The 24,062-nt window shown below is 44.0% G+C and overlaps 1 protein-coding gene across 1 annotated transcript in view; it reads left to right on the top strand.

The window, feature by feature from the left end:
* Positions 1-11,125, top strand: part of LOC141178625 (uncharacterized) — a 34,634-nt gene extending 23,509 nt beyond the window's left edge. Inside the window, exons 3-7 of the mRNA XM_073660513.1 lie at positions 39-218; positions 302-425; positions 509-606; positions 804-894; positions 4,617-11,125. Of these exons, the coding sequence (XP_073516614.1) occupies positions 39-218; positions 302-425; positions 509-606; positions 804-894; positions 4,617-5,629 (1,506 nt within the window). The 3' untranslated portion in view covers positions 5,630-11,125. The remainder of the gene's footprint in view (positions 1-38; positions 219-301; positions 426-508; positions 607-803; positions 895-4,616) is intronic.
* Positions 11,126-24,062: the final 12,937 nt, after the last annotated feature.

The following is a 24,062-nucleotide window of genomic DNA, read 5'->3' as shown; positions in this document are numbered from 1 at the left end:
CTGGAGTGAGTTTTATTATTGTGTCTCTCCATAACCAGGATTACACAGTAGTGAAGAAGACCTCTAGTGAGCGCTGTCAAGACCCTGTGTCTGAGGGATGGAGAAGACCTCTGAGCCCAATCACAGGGCCTCCACCTCACCCCCTGATACATAAGGACATCAATGACCAGAAGATCCTAGAAGTCGCCTACAAGATGATTGAGCTGCTGACTGGAGAGGTGACACTGCTGGGAATGCTGGGACATTATACAGTAATGTTATGAAAGGATCAGGGGAATGACTGTATCATTTTATGTGTCAGGTTCCTATAAGGTGTCAGGATGTCACAATCTATTTCTCCATGGAGGAGTGGGAGTATTTAGAAGGACACAAAGATCTGTACAGGGACGTCATGATGGAGGTTCCCCAGCCCCTCACATCACCAGGTAATAGACAGGACTAAGTACACACGGCCTATAATTATCTGTATGTAAAGAATGAATTCAGTCCCTGTATGTGTTTCCTCCAGATCTATCCAGTAAGAGGACAACACCAGAGAGATGTCCCCATCCTCTTCTTCCACAGGACTGTAAACAAGAAGATCCCAATGTTCCTCAGGATCATCAGGTAGATGGAGAGAAGGTGCCATGAGATCTCCCTTTTGATGTGTAGACGGCTGTGAAGGTCTTGTGTTCAGTCTTGTTTTATCCACCAGTATTATATGTTTTTTATTTGTGTAATGAGAACGGTGGAGATGGCAGGATTAGAGCTGATCATAGATGTGACTTCTCATCTGTCTGTGACTTTTACAATATTTGTTTCAGGGTGAAGATCTGACCCATATTAATACTACAGAGACATATGTGAGGGGTGATGAGCGGTGTAAAGAGGAGATTCCTACAGATAACCGCCTAGGTGAGTAGTAACCACCAAATGCGGAGTAGTCACAGATTCTCCTCTGTCACTGGCTGTGGCTAGTTTATCGCTGGTGTAGTCCGGCCATATCATAATCGTGTGATCACCATTTTGCCTCTAGACCACAACACTCACCTCCACCCAAAACTGTTCAAATGATTTTGGGCATTGAAAACCCTTTTCTATAGAACTTACAACCTCGAGAATCCACTTACCCCCTGGGATTAGGAGACGCTGACCGTTACCTGCCCAGATCTGTAAACTACAAAGCCAAATGACAGCGTACGTAGAATGTGCTGACAAGTTAGAAAATCACTTGAAGAAAAATATTGTGATGGTCTGTAAGAGAAAGCGGAGGGTAATGATGCTGTTGGCTTCCTAGATCCCTGATATCTTATTGGATGAATCTACCTTCTCTCCCTTCTGTGCTGCTGAATGTCCTCATATGGTTCCTACAAGACCAGGTCCAGTCTTTCTGGCCAAACTTCACTTTTATGATCGACAACATTAAATGTGCAGTGAGGGACAAGTGTGAATTTCTGTACAATAACAACAGAGTTTCCCTTTATCCTGACTTTTCAATTTCTTTTAAAACCAACTAACTTCAAAGAGGATTGTGATAAACTACATAAAATACATTACACCTGTGCCATGATATATCTCTAAGCTAAATGTAAGACACCTCAGCTCTGCACTATTATAAAAAGTTCTCTTTGAACGTCTAATATTTCTTCTTGAATTCATCTGACAGAAAATATTGGCCCTTACGATAGTTTAGATTGCCAAGAGCCACCGAGCCCCATACTCTAATTACCCCAGAGAGGTTTCACCACTAGTTACTCATCTTTTACTGATGGAGACTGTTGAGTTTGATCATTTCAGTAGATGTGTTATTTTCTATACAGTTTTTGACTACAGTAGTTAGTGCCCAAAATACTCTGATTTAACCTCTTCCTGCTGCCAGTTTTCTGTTCCTAATCAGCCCCCATTTTTCAAATCTGACGTGTGTCACTTTATATGGTGATAACTTTGGAATTCTTCACAAAGGATAATAGGAAACAAATGGACCTTACAAATTATTTTCCAACTTCTCTTGAATCTGACAATACCCTATATACGGTTGTACACTACTGTCTGGGCACATGGCAGGTTAAGAAGGGAAGGAGCGACATTTAGCTATTTGAATGCTGATCTTGCTGGAATAGTTTACAGACACAATATATTGGGGGCACTGTTCATGGCCATCACAAACAGGCTTGGCGCTATCTACTCCATTTTCCAGATCCCTGGGTTTGCCTTGCTCCTCATCCTTTAACCCCTCTACATGGATCTGGACTTACACAGAGACCCCTAAGCTTGGGCCATGGTATTACCTGCTGTTCTGTGGACTGATATGGCAAGAGGAATAGTCAGGTAGCCGGGCCAGGAGGGCAGAGTTAATACAAAATCAGAAGACACAAGAGTAGCCAGTAAACGGGTTGTTGCACAACAGGAAAGAAATAGCTGGGAGCTGAGCACAGAGGACTGAACCAGAGGAGAACAAGGCTGTATCTGGCAGCTTCCGGCAATATGCTTCCAGCTTTAGTAGGGTGCGGTGCTTTCCAACTGGCTGAAGTAGGGAGCAGATTACTCCAGCTGGACAGTACACACATCCATACTGCAAGACTGGATGGTACTTCTGGTCCCAGGCACCCTAATTGTAGTGGCTGGACAGAGAATGTGCCACCCTTAGCTTCTGGTTCCGACGTCCCTTCCATCACCAGAGCCGCCTGCAGGATGAATAAGGCGGCTCCTGGTGACAGAAGCAGACGTCTCAGGAGCAGGTCCCTCCCAGAGCAGATGGGACCCACCATTTGAAGAAGCCCTAGTAAAACAAAAAAGCAGAAATTCAGAGCAGTAGAAATCCCCATAAAGTGACTCCATTTTGGAAATTATAACCCTCAGTGAAATAATCTATAGACGTAGCGATTATTTTGATTCCAGAGGCACTTTCTGGAAATTAGCACGCAGTGGATGTTGGAGAGTAAAAATTGTACATTTGCCATTTTATTCCCCTACACATAGTGCCCAGATTGTGCTCCAGGAGACACACACCGTAAATTAAGTGGGCTCTTCTCACTATAGTAATGCCAAATACATAGATGCTGAATGTGGTTTGGGCGAACTGCAAGGCTCAGAAGTGAGGGGGAGATCTGACTTTGGGAGAGCGGATATTGCTGGATTGGTTTATGGAAGCCATATTGTTTTTCAAGAACCTTTGAGCCGCTAATAATGTGGAAACCTTTGTTTTTCCATTGAGAGATGATGGACCTGAGTGGGGGCTTTTTTTGTGAGATGAGTAGAAGTTTTTATTGGTGTTATTTTCACCTACATAACATTTTTAGTGGCTTTTAAGGGTATGTGCCCACAGTGCAGTTCTGAAGCAGAAATTTCTTGAGCTTTTTTTCCTCTCCCTGGCAGAAAAAACGCATGCGGACTTTACATGCATTTCGAAGCGTTTTTACATGCGTTTTTGCATGTGTTTTTTTTCAAGCCGTTTTCCAAGCGATTTTGAGCATCACAATGCTTTTGGAAAAGGGCTTGACAATATAAGTTGGTCACACAATATAAATCCATGCGACTGGCATGGATTTATATTGTGTGACCAACTTATGAGGAGTAGGTAAAAGAAAGTTATGCTTTCAAATGTTGCATCTACCAATGTCCATAGATTCCCATGCTGTGTATAGTAAAAAAAAAATAATTTAAAAGTTAAAAGGAAAAAAAACCCTGATACTCACCTCTCCGGCGGCCCCGTTGTCCTCCCGGCGGCGATCCTCTCTCCTCGGCGGCCCGCGGTGTACTGCCAGGACCTGCGGTGACATCATTTATCAGCTGATGGTCACGCGACCACCAGCTGATAGGTGATGTCAGCGGTCAGCTGATGGTCGTGTGACCATCAGCTGATAAATGATGTCACCGCAGGTCCTGGCAGTACACCGCGGGCTGCCGAGGAGAGAGCATCGCCGCTGGGAGGACACTGGGGGCCGACTGTGAGGTGAGTATGAAGGTATTTTTTTATTTTTTTACTTTTTAATTATTTTTTTACTCACGCTGTGGAAAAGCAGGCTGCTGCTTCTACCATCCACTCTGCTCATGCTGTTATCAGCCAGAGCAGCAGTCGGATGAGAGGAGTAGCAGTCTCCTCTCCCAGGCCCGGGTACCATGCGCACATTGAACCGCAGCAAATCCGTATGTATAGATGTTATACATACTTGTTTTCTGCGGTTCAATGCAAGTCAGTGGGCGCAATTTTGGTGTGAAATCGCTCCTAAATTGGCTGTGTTGCGGATGCTTCGGCAATGATAATCTGAAGCGGAAATCTTCACAGCATGTGCACAGCACATGCGGGTTATCATTGGGAAACATGCCAGATCTCTTGACAAGCGATTTTAATGCGTTTCAGCGGCAGGATAGCAGCCGCGGAAACGCATTAACACAGCATCGTGGGCACACAGCCTAATTCCATACTTGGGTGGCAGAATGAATAAACAGTTGTACACCACACTCTACTGGTTCATGCTATAAGGTTTTCTATAACACTGTGAGCTATTGTTCTGTTGAATAATTCAATATTTTTACATAACTTGCCATTTTTAATGAAAGTTTAAGTAGAAATATTCAACAATATAAATTTTAAGGATATGTTATTCATAAATAATAAATGTTTTTATTCTTGGTAGATGACTGTACCAGGAGATCAGAGGGACAGCTGACATCTTCAATTTTTAAATCTGTTGATCTTGAGATCCCACAGGATACCATTGAAGTGAATGCCATTACTCCAGATATCCCATCATCCCTTCACAGCAAAGATCTGTCACCTGATCCTTTGAAACAGGTCCTGTCTTCTGATTCATTACCGACTACTGAGGAAAATCATAGTCACAAAATAAGCATCAAAAAACGAGCTGCTCCTAAAGCAAAGAAGCCATTTTCACGTTCAGAATATACAAATAGTTTTCCTCTTAAAAAGTCTTTTCTTAAACATCGAAAGGTACGCACAGCTGAGAATAGATTTTCTTGTTCCAATTGTGAGAGATGTTTTGACTGGAAATCACATCTTCTTAGACACCAGAGAAGTCACACAGGGGAGAAGCCTTTTTCCTGCTCAGAATGTGAGAAATGTTTTACAGAGAAATCAAGTCTTATCAAACATCAGAGAACTCACACAGGGGAGAAGCCTTTTCCCTGTTCAGAATGTGGGAAATGTTTTAACCAGAGATCTGATGTTGTTATACACCAGAGAACTCACACAGGGGAGAAGCCTTTTTCTTGTTCAGAATGTGGAAGATGTTTTACAAAGATATCAAGTCTTATAAAACATCACAGAACTCATACAGGGGAGAAGCCTTTTCCCTGTTCAGAATGTGGGAAATGTTTTACAGAGAAATCAAGTCTTATCAAACATCAGAGAAGTCACACAGGGGAGAAGCGTTTTTCCTGTTCAGAATGTGGGAAATGTTTTAACCAGAGATCTGATGTTGTTATACATCAGAGAACTCACACAGGGGAAAAGCCTTTTCCCTGTTCAGAATGTGGAAAATGTTTTAAACGTCAAGCAAATCTTGATAGACATCAGAGTACTCACACAGGGGAGAAGCCATTATCATGCTCAGAATGTGGAAAATGTTTTATGCGGAAATCAAATCTTACCACACATCAGAAAACTCACACCAAGGAGAAACTTGTTTAGGATGTGGGATATTTTTTAAATATAAAATCGCATCTTGTTAGACACCAGAGGAGTCACACAAAGAAGCCTTTTTCATGTTCAGAATGTGGGAAGTGTTTTAACCAGATTGTGAGCCCTCGCAGGCAGGGTCCTCTCTCCTCCTGTACCAGTCGCTGACTCGTTTTCTAAAGATTATTGTAAGTGTTTTTGACCTGGAATCAGCAGATACAATTGTTTCAAAGAAAACTGTAAATAATGGACTCAACCTCCATGGCCTGCACGCACGCTCACCACGCAAGATTCCATTACTGAACAAAAAGCATGTTCAAGTGCGTTTAAAGTTTACTCAACAACATTTAGAAAATAATGTGAAATACTGGGAAAATATAGTCTTGTAAGATGAGACCAAAATTTAACTCTTTGGATGCCATAATACACGCCATGTTTGGAAACCAAAGGCACTGCATTTAAACCCAAAAACACCATACCAACAGTGAAGTTTGAAGGTGGGAATAAAGCACTGGAAAACTTCATATAATTGAAGGAATGATGAATGGACAAATGTACTGAGTCATTCTTGATAAAAATCTGCTGCCATCTACCAGGCCCAGCCAATCACCTGACCTGAATCCAATAGAAAATGTATTGAAGGAACTAAAGCTCAGAGTTCATAGAAGGATACCACAGGACCTTCAAAATTTGAAGAGTGTTTGTATGGGAGAATGGGCCAAAATCACATCTGAGCAATGCATGCGACTGGTTTCGCCATACAGGAGGCGTCATGAAGCGGTCATCACCAACAAAGGCTTTTGTACGAAGCATTAAATACATTTCAATAAGCGAGTTCAATACTTTTTCCCTGTGTCATTTCTCATTATTACACATAATTTATTGCCATCTATGATTTGACTTCTTTGCTTGTGTGGATTGGATGGGTTGTAACTGACATCTGGTGAGAATTTTATGTCAGTAGCACTTTTAGATAGGTCCAGAAAATATTTGGACAGTGACACAAGTTTTGCCATTTTGGCTGTTTACCAAAACATATTCAAGAAACAATCAATCTGGTCATCAATCTGGTCTTAAAGTTCCGACTCTCAGCTTTACTTTGAGGGTATTCACATCCTAAGTGGAGTAAGGGTTTAGCAATTACAGCTCTTTAATATGGAGCTGCCTCATTTTATAGGGACCAAAAGTAATTGGACAATTGTCTGAAATGCTCTTTCATTGGCTGGGTTTCATGGGTTTTTCCCTCGTTAATCCATCATCACTTAAGCAAATAAAAGGTGTGTAGCTGATTTCATTTGTGGCATTTGTATTTGGAAGCTGTTGCTGTGAACCCCTAACACGGAAAGGAGCTCTTAATGGAAGTGAAAGAGACCTAGTATTGACTGAAAAAAAAGAATAAATCCATCAAATAGATAGCAGAAATGTTAGGCATCCCCAAATCAACAGTTTGGTACATTCTGCAATAAAAGAAAAAAAAAGAGCACTGGTTAGTGGGAACTCAAAGAGGCGTGGAGGTCCATTGAAGAAAACAGTGGTGGATTATTGCAGAATGCTTGATGAAGAAATGCCACTTCACAAAATCAACCTAAGTGAAGAACGTTCTTCAAGAAGTATATATTTCATTGTGTATGTCCATCATAAAAGAGAAAACTTCATGAGAGCAAAAACAAAGTGTTCACCACAAGGTACAAACCATTAATCATCCTAAAAAATAGAAAGGCCAGATTAGACTTTGCCAAAAAAAACATCTAAAGAAGGCAGTCCAGTTCTGGAAAAGCATCTGTTATGATCTGCAACAAGAATTAAGGAAAGATAGGGGAAAGCTGTCCCTACAGTAAGACTAAGCTGAATCCCTACGATGTAGCGGGCTGCCTGTTCCTTGTGAACAGACCCGCCTTAGTCCTCGGCTAGTCTGAATGAAGACCTATAAAAATAAGGGAGGGGTCCCTAAAAGAACTAAGGAATGGGACACCTAAACAGAAATTGTTGTAGAACACAAAAGACAAACTGACAAAAAGTACTAGAGGTCCCAGAGGACCAAGCAAACTGACAGAGATAGGCACCAAAGCCCCAGGCTAGCAAAACAGTCAAACAACACTGAAGTCCAGCAAAGCCAGAAGGGCGGAGCTGGAATATAAAGGCAGATGGTCACGTGACCGCAAAACACAAGATGGAAAAAAACTAACAGGAGGGTTCTAACAGTACCCCCTCTTTTATGAGGATCATCCGGATCCTCCAGGCCTATCCGGAAACCTCCTGTGGAAAGCTTTAACAAGCCTAGGAGCAGAGACATCATCCGTCCTTACCCAGGAGTTGTCTTCGGGACCGAAACCCTTCCAGGAGACAAGATATTGTAATCTCCCTCTATGCAATCTAGAATTCAAGATACGCGAAATTTCATATTCGCCGCCTTCCACCACAGGAGGAACTGTGGCAGTGACGTCCCTATCAGATACTTCAGCCTTTTTCAACAAGGAAACATGAAACACAGGATTAATCTTCCAGGAAGTAGGGACATCCAACCTAACAGCAGACGGGTTAACAACCTGAAGCACTTTAAATGGACCCACAAACTTAGGACTCAATTTTTTAGAGGGAATCCTCAACCGCAGGTTCTTCGAGGACAACCAAACCATGTCACCCACAGTAAACAAAACCTCTTTACGTTTCCTGTCAAAATACTTCTTGGATTTTTTGTTAGCCTCTTGAAGGTTACAACGTACATTAGTCCAAACTCTCTCCAAATCACCGGAAAAATTCTCCTCCGGCACCGCCGACCCCAATTTGGAGAACGAACCAAAAGACGGATGTCTCCCAGTACAACAAAAAAAGAACACCCAGCAGAGGAGGATGTATGATTGTTAAGAACAAATTCTGCGAGAGGCAGAAACTCAGACCACACCTCTTGATTGTCCGCCACAAAACAACGCAAAAACTGCTCAACATCCTGGTTCTTTCTTTCAGTCTGTCCATTAGACTCAGGATGATAACCAGACGAAAATGAAAAATGGACTCCCAACCTGTCACAAAAAGTACGCCAAAAGCGAGCCACAAACTGAGGTCCTCTATCAGAAACAATATCCGGGGGGAAGAAGAATCCAACTGCCACAGGCGACTTAGAAGGTCTAATGTGACCAGCAGCCAGGCTAGTCTGTATGTACTCCTCCAAGGCCTTTCTTTCAGGGATAGTCAGATTAAACAAGCGACTTTTGGGAACAGTAGCACCCAGAACAAACTCAATGGCTCAATCATAATCCCTATGAGGAGGTAACACTTGCGACTCCTCCTCTGAAAAAACCCTCCAAAAATCTTGAATAGGTACAGGTAATTCCACTTTTTCCACAGCTGCAATGCGACCATTACATCATTTATCATAGCACTTCGGACTCCAAGACTTAATCACATTAGTAGACCAGTCCAATAAAGGATTGTGCAGTTTTAACCAAGGCAATCCTAGAACAATCGGAGAGGGTAAATTATCCAAAACAACCAAGTCCAAAACTTCTTAGTGAACTCCATCGATAGTGAGAGAAAATGCAGCAGTCTTGTGAGTAATACATTTCAAAGGAGTGTTATCAATTGTAACCACAGAAATAGGTGATGACAAAGGTTTGGATTTCAATTTAAGGTTTTCCAAAAACCCTTTATCAACCACATTAAGTGTTGAACCACAATCCACAAAAACCTGAAATTCAATCAAATCTCCCTGCAGAGTAGTACTCCCAGAAAGAAATACTCCTGCAGAGCGTAAACAAGCTATACGGACGTAACTGACCTTTTTTTTTTCTTTACTTAAACGACGCTCACAATACTTAATCAAATGATCACCTTTACCACAATAAAGACACAATCCCTCGGCGAATCTCCTGTCTTTTTCCTGAGAGCGGAGTGACATCCCCCCAACCTCCATTGGTTCCCCACCGTCAGAGCAGATTTTCTGGGGACTAGGACCTGACATTACAGGAGTCTTTACCTCATTGAGCCTGCACCCCAGTCTCCTATCCACACGAACAGCTAACTGCATAGCTTCCTGCAGAGTCTCAGGTGCAGGGAATGCAATTAGCAAATCCTTAACCCTTTCACTCAGACCAGCAAGAAATAAACATCTCAGCGCCGAATCATTCCGTTTAACTTCTGAAGCCCATCTCCTGAAGTGTGTGCAATAGTTTTCAACATCATCAGACCCCTGATTCAAACGTCTAAGTTCTGATTCAGCAGATGAGATTCGATCAGGATCGTCATATAATAGCCCCATGGCAGAAAAAAATTCTTCAACAGAACTTAAACACGGATCATTAGGCTGAAGAGAAAAGGCCCAACCCTGTGGTTCTTTGCACAAAAGTGACATAATAAAACCAATGCGCTGTGATTCATTCCCAGAGGATATTGGTCTCAAACGAAAATATAATAATCATTTTTAAAGGAAAAAAAATCTTGCTGTTTACCACAAAAAACATCAGGCAGTCCTACCTTGGGTTTGACAAAATGCGCTCCAGGACAGCTACTCACATGTTGCTGAAGCTCAGCCACCTCCAGAGACAATCCCTGCAGGTGTTGAGCAAACTCCTGGACGGAAACCATACTGATCCCCGAATTTCTTTCCTTTTAGTTTTTTTGGGCTGGACTTACTGTTATGATCTGCAACAAGAACTAAGGAAAGATAGGGGAAAGCTGTCCCTACACTAAGACTAAGCTGAATCCCTGCGATGTAGCAGGCTGCCTGTTCCTTGTGAACAGACCCGCCTTAGTCCTCGGCTAGTCTGAACGAAGACCTATAGAAATAAGGGAGGGGTCCCTAAAAGAACTAAGGACTGGGACAAAAATGGGACACCTCCTAAACAGAAATTGTTGTGGAACACAAAAGACAAACTGACAAAAAGTACTAGAGCAAACTGACAGAGATAGACACCGAAGCACCAGGCTAGCAAAACAGTCAAACAACACTGAAGTCCAGCAAAGCCAGAAGGGCGGAGCTGGAATATATAGGCAGATGGTCACGTGACCGCAAAACACAAGATAGAAAAAACTAACAGGAGGGTTCTAACAGCATCCTTTGGACAGATGAATCAAAGATTCATCTTCACCAAAATAATGGGAATAAGAAAGAATGGAGAAGGCTTGGAATGGGTCATGATCCAAAGCACAGCCCATCCTCTGTAACACATGAAGGAGGAGGTGTGATGGTGCGGGCTTGCATGGCTTCCAGTGGGGCTCGGTCACTAGTATTTATTGATGATGTGACTGAAGACCAAAGCAGCCGGATGAATTCTGAAGTGTACAGGTCGATATTTTATGCTCAGATTCAACCAAATGCAGTAAGGTTGATTGGACGGCGCTTCGCAGTACAGAGAGACAATGACCCAAAATATAGGACAAAAGCAATCCAGGAATTTTTAAGGGCAAAGAAGTGGAATATTCTGCAATGGCCGAGTCCATCACCAGATCTCAACCACATCGAGCTGCATTTCAAAGGCTAAAAGGGGTATTCCCATGTCCAAGATTCCAATATGTAGTAGATGTAACAATAATAATATTAGCAAATTTCTCCAATTAGAAATGTTATATCTTTTTTCTGATTTGCTATGTCTCTTTCCTCATGTGCAGGCATTGTAGGACCTTAGGTATCCATGGTTACGACCACTAGCAAACTAACTGTCACTATATCAGTAGTCGTAGCCATGGATACCTAAGGTCCTGCAATACTTGCACATGAGGTAAGAGACATAGTGAATCAGAAAAACTATACTACATTTGTAATTGGAGGTATTTGCTAAGATTATTATTATTACACCTACTACATATTGGGGTAGGATCTTGGACATGGGAAAACTCCTTTAAGACAAATCATAAGGCAGAAAGACCCACAAATAAGCATAAACTGACGTCACTGCAGTAAAGGCCTGGAAAAGCCTCTCAAAGGAGGAAACCCAACGTTTGGTGACATCCATGGTTTCCAGACTTCAGGCCGTCATTGCTGCAAAGGATTCTCTGCAAAGGATTGAACATGAACATTTTATTTATTGTAAAGTTAATTATTATTTTTAAGCCCCTGAAATGAGGAGGCTTTGTAGAGAAATGGTTGTAATTCCTAAACAATTCACAGGATATTTTTGTTCAACCCCTTTAATTAAGCCTGAAAGTCTCCACTTCAATTGTATCTCAGTTGTTTTATTTTAAATCCAAATTCAGAAAGGTAGAATATACTAAAATATAAGTTTTATAATAGATAGGATAAAATAGCCACTGGCCAGTGAACATGCAGTACATATAGACACACAAATAACCCCATGTATGACTAGAATAGGTGACACCAATCAGTTCTCATGTGCAATGAGGCACCTATCAAGGTGATGTATACAAAGCTGTATATAAATATATACACTGCTCCAAAAAATAAAGGGAACACTCAAATAACACATCCTAGATCTGAATGAATGAAATATTCTCATTGAATACTTTGTTCTGTACAAAGTTGAATGTGCTGACAACAAAATCACACAAAAATCATCAATGGAAATCAAATTTATTAACCAATGGAGGCACTGCGCATGACCAAAATATCTTCCTGCTGTCTGGTGACCCGGATGTTGTAATGACGACATCGGGTCATCATGGCAACATCCGGGAAGCCGCGGCAGACATCGCTGAACGCCGGCAGGAGACGTGAGTATCTGCGATCACCTCCCCTTGCCCCCGCAATGCTGCGATCGACTTCGATCGTAGAATTGCGGGGTTAATGTGCCAGGAGCGGAGGGGGACCGCTCCCTGCACATAGCACCGGATGTCAGCTGTGACAATCAGCTGACACCCGGCGGCAATCGCGCCCACACAACCTGTGTGCGGACGCGATCGCCAAGACGTACTAATACATATCAGGCTCTTAAAGCCCAGGGCGCAGATACGTATTAGTACGTCTTGGCCTTTAAAGGGGTATTCCCATCTCCAAGATCCTATCCCAATTTGTAGTAGGTGTAATAATAATAATATTAGCAAATGCTTCCAATTAGAAATGTACTATCGTTTTTCTGATTCGGTATGTCTCTTTTCTTATGTGTAGGTGACACGCCCCCTGGGCCTGTGCTGTGCAGGGGATACCCGGAGCCGGATCGCTGGGAGTTGTAGTCTTCCGTGGCGGTGACCCGGTCCGTGCCCAGGGCGGTCAAACCAGTGGCAGTCTTAGTGCAATAACAAATGTCCGACTACGCCACCCGTGGATTGCGGTCAGTGGGGACCGCCGCTGCGCTGCAGACCGCTGAGGCTGATGTTGTATGCGCAGCCAAGTATGGGATAACTCCCCACGGGAGAAGTATTGCCTCAGGGCAGATAGTGTGGATGATGGGAGTAATGGTGTGAGCGTCCCAGTACTAATGGTGCTGGTGTGGCGATGAAACACAGAGACGTGTGGTGCAGTTCAGGGTCTTTACTGATGGTATAAAGCAGACCCTCCCGGGAGTACTGGCTAGCGGTAGAGGTCTGGTCAGTCTGAGAGCTAGCAGGATCTTCCCCTGGCCAGGTGGAGTTGTAGGCCTCCCCGTCTATCTGCACTCTTTCCTGGCTACCTTGCTGTGTGCGGGTAGAAGTAGCCCACGTCCCTGAGTATACCGTGTGGTGCTCACCCGTATGGCCGGTGACTTGGGGCCTTCTGTTAGCCTCCGCTCCTGGATGGCGGTGCTGGTCCCTTGCTTGTGACCGTGCCTCCGGGCTTCTATGGCCAGAATACATGGAATCCCCTGCTGGTTGGATTCTGCTGCTGGACCTGGATGTCCCCACAGCCTCGGACTCCGTGTCCGGGTTTAGTGTCTTCAGCCAAGGCGAGCTATCTAGCTTCCAGCCTCTGGCACTCGCTCCTGCTCCTACAGAGCTCCTGTTGTAACTCTCCCTTTCTAGGCTCTGACTGCTCTGCTTGTTCTGCAGGCTCTGTCTCACCTAATCCCGCCCCAGACCCAGTTTATAAGGGCAGATTCCTTCCCCCCCAGGTCTGGGCGGGCAGTGTTGCATGCTTAGGGCTCCTGACCAGAGAAACCTCCTACTTGCTCTCAGACATAATATTTCTATTACTGTGGCAATCAGACCCCCTGGGGTGCCACATAGGCATTTCAGGACCTTAGGTATCCATGGTTACGACCACTAGCAGCTAGCTATTTAACTGTCACTTTATCAGTGGACGTAACCATGGATACTTAAGGTTCTGCAATGCTTGCACATGAGGAAAGAGACATAGCGAATCAAAAAAACTATGCTTCATTTCTAATTGGAGGTATTTGCTAATATTATTATTATTACACCTATTACATATTGGGATTGGATCTTGGAGATGGGAATACCCCTTTAAAATTGGTACTTTATGAATACTACTCCTGATTCTGCCAGCAGTTTGACTACATTGCCTTATGTGGATGATTCTTCCTCTCAATGGAATAGAACGTTTTTCTTTACTGAATTGTTAAGTCTCACTACTCTGAGAGATCGGATTCACATGAGATGCAGGATTCTCTAAATGACTTATTTGTCACTCAGAACCATTTTTTCTATGCGGTCCAATCTAGACCGCGTGACCTGGACGTATTTCAAGAACTGGTAGAAAAAGAACATCTGTTGGACTGTAATAGTACTTACAGCTCTGGCAAAAATTAAGAGATCACTGCAAAATTTTCAGTTTCTTTGATATTTTATAGGTATATTATAGAGTAAAATGTACATTGTTGTTTGTACTGACAACTTGTCTCCGAAATTCAAAGCTAAAAATTTTGTATTTATTTGCAGCAAATGATAAAGTGTCAAAATACTAAAAAATAAACAGTGCTTTCAGACCTCAAATTACTCATGTTTTAACTCAGGAAGAGTTCAGAAATCAATATTTGGTGGACTAACCATGATTTTAATCACAGCTTTCATTCGTCTTGCCATGCTTTCCACCAGTCTTTCCATGCTTTCCAATAGAAAACTGTTCAGTGGTCTCTTAATTTTTGCCAGAGCTGTATATTAAGGACAATTTATCTGTTCATGAACGAATTGCATTAACAGAACTAACAATAAAGATCTATTAATTAGACCGGCAGACAAAAGAGGGGGTATAGTCCTCTTGACTGCTGTGAACAATGTTGTCAGAGTATTACGCCACTTTTACAGGCTCACAATAAAACATACAAAAACGAAACCAAAATGGATTTTCCTGTGAAAAAATATTAAGGAACATCCTTTCCAGGGTAATGACTTGCATAAAAGGCAAAATAAATAACTAAAAACAAAAATGATCCTCCACACCTTGGGCTATGTTCACATGTAGCGTTTTTAATGCGTTTTTGCACTTTTGCATTGCTTTCAACAGTGAAAAATACATTCACCGGTAAATGTCATTTTAACATTTTACTACCTTATCTGGCTATGTAGTGCCTGCTGAGGGAGCACAACAAACACCCACATCATGTCGAACTACATTCCTGTCCCAATTTCTAAGGGGCCGCGGAACACCACTATGGAAGCCAGATCAGTGTGAAAAGGTTGCTGGTTGGATGGCAGATAATGCTTCCAGTTAGTTTGCCACCACCACCACCCTGTCTTCCACACGGTCCAGTCTAGGTAGCCGTGAGTCTGGACCACATTACTATTATTACTTTAGCGCCATTTATTACATGGTGCTTTACTTGTGAAAGAGGGGTATACATCGCAAAAACAATTACAATAATCTTGAACAAAAATGTGACAGCGACTGGTACAGGAAAGGAGATGACCCTGCCATTGAGGGCTCACAGTCTTCAAGGGATGGGTACTGATACAGTAGATGAGGGTAGAGCTGGTCGTGCAGCGGTATGGTGGAGCGAGGAATACTGCAGTTTGTACACTTGCTGGAAGAGGTGGGTCTTCAGGTGCCTTTTGAAGGTTTCAACACTAGGTGAGAGTTCCAGAGTAATGGGGAGGCATGAGAGAAATCTTGTATGCGATTGTGGGAAGAGAGGATAAGAGGGGAGTAGAGAAGGAGATCTTGTGAGGATCGGAGGTTCCATGCAGGTAAATACCGAGAGACTAGGTCACAGATATATGGAGGAGACAGGTTGTGGATGGCTTTGCATGCTAAGGTTATGGTTTTGAACTGGAGTCTCTGGGCAATGGGGAGCCAGTGAAGGGAGAGAAGAGGCCAGGGAATAGTGGGGGGACAGGTGGATTAGTCAGGCAACAGAGTTTAGGATAGATTAGAGGGGTGAAAGATTGGAGGCCACAGAGCAGGAGGTTGCATTAGTCGAGGCGGGAGATGATGAGGGCGTGCACTAGTGTTTTTGCAGATTCTTGTTTGAGGAATGTACAGATCCAGGAGATTTTTTTTACTTCGAGTCGGCATATTCCTCACCCTGATCCTCCTTTCTCCCATCATGCCTAGTGCCCTGAGACAACTGATCCCATACTTGGACACTCTGAAGAGCTGTTTTGTTCATCTTTCCATTTATGGATTCTGGTCTCTCACTTGGTCCGCTCAGAAGTGGAAAGAGCTTGGATATGCAGTTTGAAGGAGAGATTAGAGTCCAAGGTTACCCCAAGAGTTGTTGACTTTTCCATTTATAGATTTGGGTCTCTCGCCCGGACCACTTCAAGCAGGGCAACAGAAGATCGCATATAACGATGCCCAAATATTTGAGCAGCCACGGTCACCCGAAGGTGACGGTGGGAACGTGCAATTACTGTCGCAAGAGGTGGATGATGATGAGACACAATGGACAGAAAGGAGGAGAACCAGGGTGCAGAAGTAGAAGATGAGCTGGTGGAAGATGAAATCAATGGGCAGAATGCCAGGATCCAGAAACAGTGTCTGCGGGTGACACCACTGCCTCTTCCCCTGTTGTACATGCATGCCAAGCCTCCATCCATGATGCAGGCGAAAATGCCTCCCACCTTGCACCTGTCGTTGCACGCTTGCAACCATCACCATCTGCAACCATGTCCACGTCCTTGTTCCAGCGCAGCATTTAGATGTCCCTACCCCAGTCCTTTGAACAAAAGTGCAAATATGCAGTCAACCCCCAGAGGCCACAATAATAAACGGCCACATTTCTCGACTGCTTCCACTAGAAATTTTGCCTTTTAGGCTCATGGAGGCGGAAGCTTTCCGCAAACCTCATGGCTGCGACTGGCCCTTGGTACTCAGTCCCCAGCCGCCACTATTTCTCCTGGTTTCGCCCCCGCCTTATACAAGCATGGGTCCCAGAACATTACCCGTGCCCTCACAAGCGCAGTTAGTGGGAAGGACCGCCTAACCACAGACACGTGGACAAGTAAATGTGGCCAGGGACAGTACATCTCACTGACTCATCACTGGGTTAATATTTTGGAAGCCGGGACTCAGTCAGATCCTGGGATGGGACACGTCTTCCCGACGCATAGGATTGCAGGCCCTGGGTCAATCAAGCTTCAACACAATGTTCATAAGGTAGACAGCAGAAGTAGTCGGTCTTCTAGTCAACGAGCAAATTATTCATGATGATAGAGGCCACCATCTCCTTAGCTTTCTGGTACTTTTCTGTGGGAATGAGCTGGCTCCAACCAGCCTGGAATATTTCCAATGAATTATGGCACGACACCATGGTATTAGCAGTGCCCCCAGTACCAGAAGGAAAGCCATCCACAATTTCCTTTTCAGGAATTTGATTTAGTATACTGAGTGGCTGGCCAAATACATTCGTTTCTCACAAAGGAGCTGTAGATACTGAGTGGTGGCAGTAGGTGCATATTTATCCAGCATGTTAGATATCAGAGGGAGAATAGAGAAGGCAGCACAGTGGCTCAGTGGTTAGCACTGCAGCCTTGCAGCGCTAGGGTCCCGGGTTCAAATCCCACCATGACAACATCTGCAAGGATTTTGTATGTTCTCACCATGTTTGCTTGGGTTTCGCCCTCAGTAAAAAAGCACCCATAGAGTGTCTGGGAACCATCCAATAGAGAGACTCCTCCGGTGGGCCCTGGCTTCTTCAGGAGAGTTCATAGTGCAAACCTTGCAACTGCTATGGGGCTCATGAGCAGGGGGAGAAACGTGGGCCCTCAGAATCAAATCCTCTGGTGGGCCCAATGTTCTTCAGTCTGACACTGCTTCTTGGTGAGAGAGCCATATTCTTTAGCTTGGTGAAAGGACTGGCATAGAGGGAATCTAGTCCGACTGTCATTTCTCCACCTCCAGGTTCCGGACATTGTGACACAAGACCATGCCGGGCTGTAGGTTCAGAAGTGAGAGCCACGGATCTGCCTGCTGTGTTACAGATTTCAACAACCCTGCAGCGGTGTGCGGTTAGTCACCTAAGCATAAGCATATTATCTTCAACACAGCCTGTTGCCGATTGGCCGAGGCAGTGCTGCAGTGCTTCCAGCTTGTGACTGATGTGGTCATTTCGGATATGGAGGCCGAACAGGAGGAATAGGAGGTGCTAGAGCTGAACAATGTGATTATATTGAGATTATATTGGCGAGTCTGGTTGAATACTAAAGATCCTGCTGTGTTTATATATATATTTTTTGTTTTTTTCTTGCGTCTCTTCAAATCCGTATTGGAGTGCGTCCTAATTTTTGCCAGCCCTTCTAATTGCTGCATATACGGAATAACAGTATAGGAGACCCACTCTTTAATAATGGAAAGGACGATTGAAATAGATTCTATATTCTAGAATATTATCTGTCTTATCTGAAATTCGTTTACGAGTGAGGTATCGCAGTATGGATAGCGTATTACACCGATCCAGCCAGGTATTATTGCCTTATACTGCGTGCTGCTGGTGCGGCCCCAAAAAATTTAAAATCTATTCTATTCTCTATTGATAACGCTGTTAGATGCATTTACAATAGGGACAGGTGCTAGGTGGTATCATCAGCTCCAGATGAGTGTTCATTCTGGTTGCATAAATGTCTTCCACAGTCCATAACTTTTTTTTATTATTTCTTTGGCCTTATATACAAGTCATTACCCTGGAAAGAATGTTTCTTAACATTTTTTCCATTTTTGCTTGTTTTTTGTATGTTTTTTTTATTGTCAGTCTGTAAAAGTGGCGTGATACTCTGACAACATTGTTCATTGTACATTGCTATTTGTCATCCACCAACTGTGAATAGGTTTGAACCCACAACTGCAATACTATAAATGGAGTGTAATATTTGACACATTCACGAAAATTGCTGGATTATTAGGGCAGTAATATAGAATCATGTCTGATGACCACAGTTTCAGGCAGTTGCTTAATAGGATGGAATTTGTCAGCAACCAAGTGTCAATAGTTTGGAACAACATAGACCTGGCAGATTTTAAAAGCAGTGTAATATATGACAAGTTCCCAAAAGTTTCTGTATTATTACGGCAGTTATATGGGATCATGTCTGATGGTCACGGTTTCACGCAGTCGCCTAATAGTATGGTATTTGTCAGCGACCAACTGTGAATAGGTTTGAACACACAACTGCCATGTAACATCCCTGGCGGCGTGCTGGCATGGCTTACCATCTCCCACCATGCAAGACCACCAACCTACCTACCAGTCCAGGCTGTGCACTATGATCCTCTACTCGCTGTGTGCATGTCTCTTGTCTGCTGGCTTAGGGCGGAGGCGCTGGAACTTCCTGATTCTTAAAGTTACAATGTGCGCAGTCCTAATGCATCCCCAGCCTATTGCTGTGAGTCACTGGATACTTAAACCTCCTCCACCCAGTAGGAGGTGCCTGAGCAACACTTTCTTACAGTGTGTTCTGTGCAACTGTGAGTCGCCAGGTCCTGTCCTGAATCTTGCCTGTTTCTGCCACCCTGGGAGCTGAGTACCCAGGCCCGTTACCTGTATCTGTGACTTCTAGTCTATTCCGCCATCCTGGGGGCTGAATGCCCAGGTTCGTTCCTGTATCTCGTTCCTGTGTCAGTTCCTGTCTGAACTGTGTCCTAGCCCTTTACCTGTTTGTCTCTATGTCCGATCCTTCCCTTTTCCTGCAGTGTCTGAACCAGTACCTAACTCCCACTCATTGTCTCTGTACTTCTGTTTGAGTTTTGTGTCCACTTGCTACTTCATAGCAAGTACCTTGTGTGTATCTGGTTCTGCTTTTCCCATTTCCCTGCCTCTGTATCTACCTCGTGTGTTCTAGCTATCTTCCTGTGTTTCCCTGTCCCTGTCTGTTCCATTTGAACAGAGCCCTGTCCTGTCTGTTTGCTCCTGCGGCACTGCTCTGCTTCCCGTCCACACCTGCGGCTCTGCCCAGCTGCCACTCTGCACCTGTGGCTCTGCTCTGCCCTGCTCAGCTTCCCCTCCACACCTGCGGCTCTGCCCTGCCCTGCTCCGCTTCCCCTCCGCTCCTGTGGCTCTGCTCTGCCCTGCTCTGCTTCCCCTTTTCACCTGCGGCTCTGCTCTCCACTGCTCCACTTCCTCTCCACACCTGCGGCTCTGCTCTGCCCTGCTCTGCTCCACTTCACCTCCGCACCTGCGCGCTCTGCTCTGCCCTGCTCCGCTTCCCTTCCGCACCTGCAGCTCTGCTCGGCCCTCCTCCGCTTCCCCTCCACACCTGCAGCTCTGCTCTGCCCTGGTCCGCTTCTCCTCCGCACCTTCTGCTCTGCTCTGCCCAGCTCTGCTTCCCCTTTGCACCTACGGTTCTGCTCTGCCCGGCTCCGCTTCCCCTCCGCACCTGCGGTTCTGCTCTGCTCCACTTCCCCTCTGCACCTTCGGTTCTGCTCTGCTCTGCTTCTCCGCATCTGCGGCTCTGCTCTGCCCTGCTCCGCTCCCCTCCGCACCTGCGGCTCTGTTCCTGTATCCCAGTCTGCACTGGTCCCTATCCACCCTGTTTACCTGCCTGCCAGTACCCGCCTGTCAGTATACCAGCCGTGCCTGCCAGTACCCACCTGTCTGCATACCAGCCGTGCCTGCCACTACCCGCCTGTCAGCATACCAGCCGTGCCTGCCAGTACCCGTCTGTCTGCATACCAGCCAAACCTGCCCGTTCCTGCATTCCCCGGTGCGGGTCAACAGCTGTGTGACCGGGGTCTGACCTGGAGTAGCACCTAGGCCACCTCCCACTTCCCTCCTTTGACCAGAGAGTCGATTAAGCCGCCGTGCGTCCAGGGTCGGATCTGGCGAGGCCCTTAGTCATGCCCCTCCTGGCACTCCTCGGTTCGTGGCCCAGTGGGACCACTAACCACCTTCACACCAAATAGTCCGGGCGTGAGCGTAACATGACATACTTTAAATGTAGTGTGATATCTGACACGTTCCCAAAATTTCTGTATTATTACGGCAGTCATATTGGATCACGTCTGATGGCCACGGTTTCACGCAGTCGCCTAATAGTATGGTATTTGTCAGCAACCAAGTGTCATTAGTTTGGAACAACATACACCTGGCAGACTTTAAATCTAGTGTGATAGCTGACAAGTTCCGAAAACTTTCTGTATTATTACGGCAGTTATATGGGATCATGTCTGATCATGGAAAAAAGTTTCTCTGCTTCCACAATACAGTAATGATAATAAAATAAAATAAAAATCTGGCTGTATTCTGCTAACAAGCAAATGGAGCACTAAAATGTTGGACAGCTTTGCTTTTTAAAGAAATAATCAGGATTAAGTGCAAAAAAAAAATTATTCATGATATCTAGTCCAATGGCTATCTATAACAGGCAGAAGCAGACAGAACGTGCAATGGACACTATTGTGCTGTATAGTGTTCACAATCTCTGTCTGCCTAACTCCTGCTATCACCACTGAATATATGCAGCTGGATTAGTCCTTAGAAGGACTGTTAGTTCAGATGGATATACAGTGCTGGCCAAAAGTATTGGCACCCCTGCAATTCTGTCAGATAATACTCAGTTTCTTCCTGAAAATGATTGCTATCACAAATTCTTTGGTATTATTCTCTTCATTTAATTTGTCTTCAATGAAAAAAACACAAAAAGAATTGTCCTAAAGCCAAATTGGATATAATTCCACACCAAACCTAAAAAAGGGGGTGGACAAAAGTATTGGCACCCTTTGAAAAATCATGTGATGCTTCTCTAATTCGTGTAATTAACAGCATCTGTAACTTACCTGTGGCATCTAAAAGGTGTTGGCAATAACTAAATCACACCTGCAGCCAGTTAACATGGATTAAAGTTGACTCAACCTCTGTCCTGTGTCCTTGTGTGCACCACATTGAGCATGGAGAAAAGAAAGAAGACCAAAGAACTGTCTGAGGACTTGAGAAACCAAATTGTGAGGAAGCATGAGCAATCTCAAGGCTACAAGTCCATCTCCAAAGACCTGAATGTTCCTGTGTCTTCCGTGCGCAGTGTCATCAAGAAGTTTAAAGCCCATGGCACTGTGGCTAACCTCCCTAGATGTGGACGGAAAAGAAAAATTGACGAGAGATTTCAACGCAAGATTGTGCGGATGGCGGATAAAGAACCTCGACTAACATCCAAACAAGTTCAAGCTGCCCTGCAGTCCGAGGGTACAACAGTGTCAACCCGTACTATCCGTCGGCGTCTGAATGAAAAGGGACTGTATGGTAGGATACCCAGGAAGACCCCACTTCTTACCCCGAGACATAAAAAAGCCAGGCTGGAGTTTGCCAAAACTTACCTGAGAAAGCCTAAAACGTTTTGGAAGAATGTTCTCTGGTCAGATGAGACAAAAGTAGAGCTTTTTGGGAAAAAGCATCAACATAGAGTGTACAGGAAAAAAAAAAAGAGGCATTCAAAGAAAAGAACACGGTCCCTACACTCAAACATGGCGGAGTTTCCCTGATGTTTTGGGGTTGCTTTGCTGCCTCTGGCACTGGACTGCTTGACCGTGTGCATGGCATTATGAAGTCTGAAGACTACCAACAATTTTTGCAGCATAATGTAGGGCCTAGTGTGAGAAAGCTGGGTCTCCCTCAGAGGTCATGGGTCTTCCAGCAGGACAATGACCCAAAACACACTTCCAAAAGCACTATAAAATGGTTTGAGAGAAAGCACTGGAGACTTCTAAGGTGGCCAGCAATGAGTCTAGACCTGAATCCCATAGAACACCTGTGGAGAGATCTCAAAATGGCAGTTTGGAGAAGGCACCCTTCAAATATCAGGGACCTGGAGCAGTTTGCCAAAGAAGAATGGTCTACAATTCCAGCAGAGCATTGTAAGAAACTCATTGATGGTTACCGGAAGCGGTTGTTCGCAGTTATTTTGGCTAAAGGTTGTGCAGCCAAGTATTAGGCTGAGGGTGCCAATACTTTTGTCCGGCCCTTTTTTGGAGTTTTGTGTGAAATGATCAATGATTTGATTTTTGCTTCATTCTCTTTCGTGTTTTTTCCTTGCAAGCAAATTAAATGAAGATAATAATACCAAAGAATTTGTGATTGCAATCATTTTCAGGAAGAAACTGAGTATTCTCTGGCAGAATTGCAGGGGTGCCAATACTTTTGGCCAGCACTGTATATATTGATGTGGAATACCTATACCTTACTATTACACCGCCAATTCTTTCCCTAGCTAAGCAGCATCTCTCCCTACTCTGCTTGTTTCCGGGTAAGACTGTGACGAGCATAGGACCACCAGGTCTTATATAGACCCGATGACGCTATGTGACCTGCCAATCACTGTAATGCCACATCCAACCTGGCTACGCCATTACAGTGCGTGGCAAGCAATCCCTGCATGTTCATTGGCTCTCTAAAGAGCGCCAAACATGCGGGGAAGAGACCCGAGCTCCTGCCGAGCATGTTGAGCAGTGCTGGAAATACTCGCCGAGCATGTTGAGCAGTGAGATGCTCGGGCGAGTACTGAGCAGTGACGAGCACACTAGTCATTACATAGATGACATGATCATGATTTGGGAAGGGACAGAGGAGGAGGCGAAACATTTTGCATCTGATATGAATAATAATGAATTCAATTTACGCTTTACTTCAAAATTGTCCTGTAATAAAACTGAATATCTGGATGTGGTGTTATCTGGGGATGTAGATACAGGTAAAATATAAGTCTTTCCATCTAGAAAAAGCAAAAATAGTAACTCCATTCTTTCAGCAGATTCTTGCCATCCTTTACACGTCATAAATAATATTCCCATTGGAGAACTGGTGAGAACTAAAAGAAACTGTTCAACTATGGTCAATTATTCTGTTGAGTCAAAGAGAGTGGTGAATCGGTTAAAACATAAAGGGTATTCTAATCGTATTTAAAAAAGGGCTGAAAATATCGTAGAAAAAAATCGATCGCACCAGTTTATTAATAGAAAATAAAAAAGTTATTAATAATAGACAAAATAAACAAAATAATGATTGTTCTACTAATTTCATAACTTAATACAGCCCACAATATTTTGATATTATAAAGATTATTCAGAAATACCAACCCATTCTTAATGAAGATGAAAAACTTGCGGCAATTCTACAAAAATCTAAAGTTAAATATATATAGAAAAGAGCTCCCACACTGGGAAATATTTTATCACCCAGTTTTAAAACATATGTTTAAACCG

The sequence above is a fragment of the Phyllobates terribilis genome, unplaced genomic scaffold (assembly GCF_046119375.1).
Source record: "Phyllobates terribilis strain yellow unplaced genomic scaffold, ASM4611937v1 Scaffold_29__1_contigs__length_15306474, whole genome shotgun sequence".
Classification (NCBI taxonomy): Eukaryota; Metazoa; Chordata; class Amphibia; order Anura; family Dendrobatidae; genus Phyllobates; species Phyllobates terribilis.
This window is presented reverse-complemented; position numbering and strand designations above follow the sequence as displayed.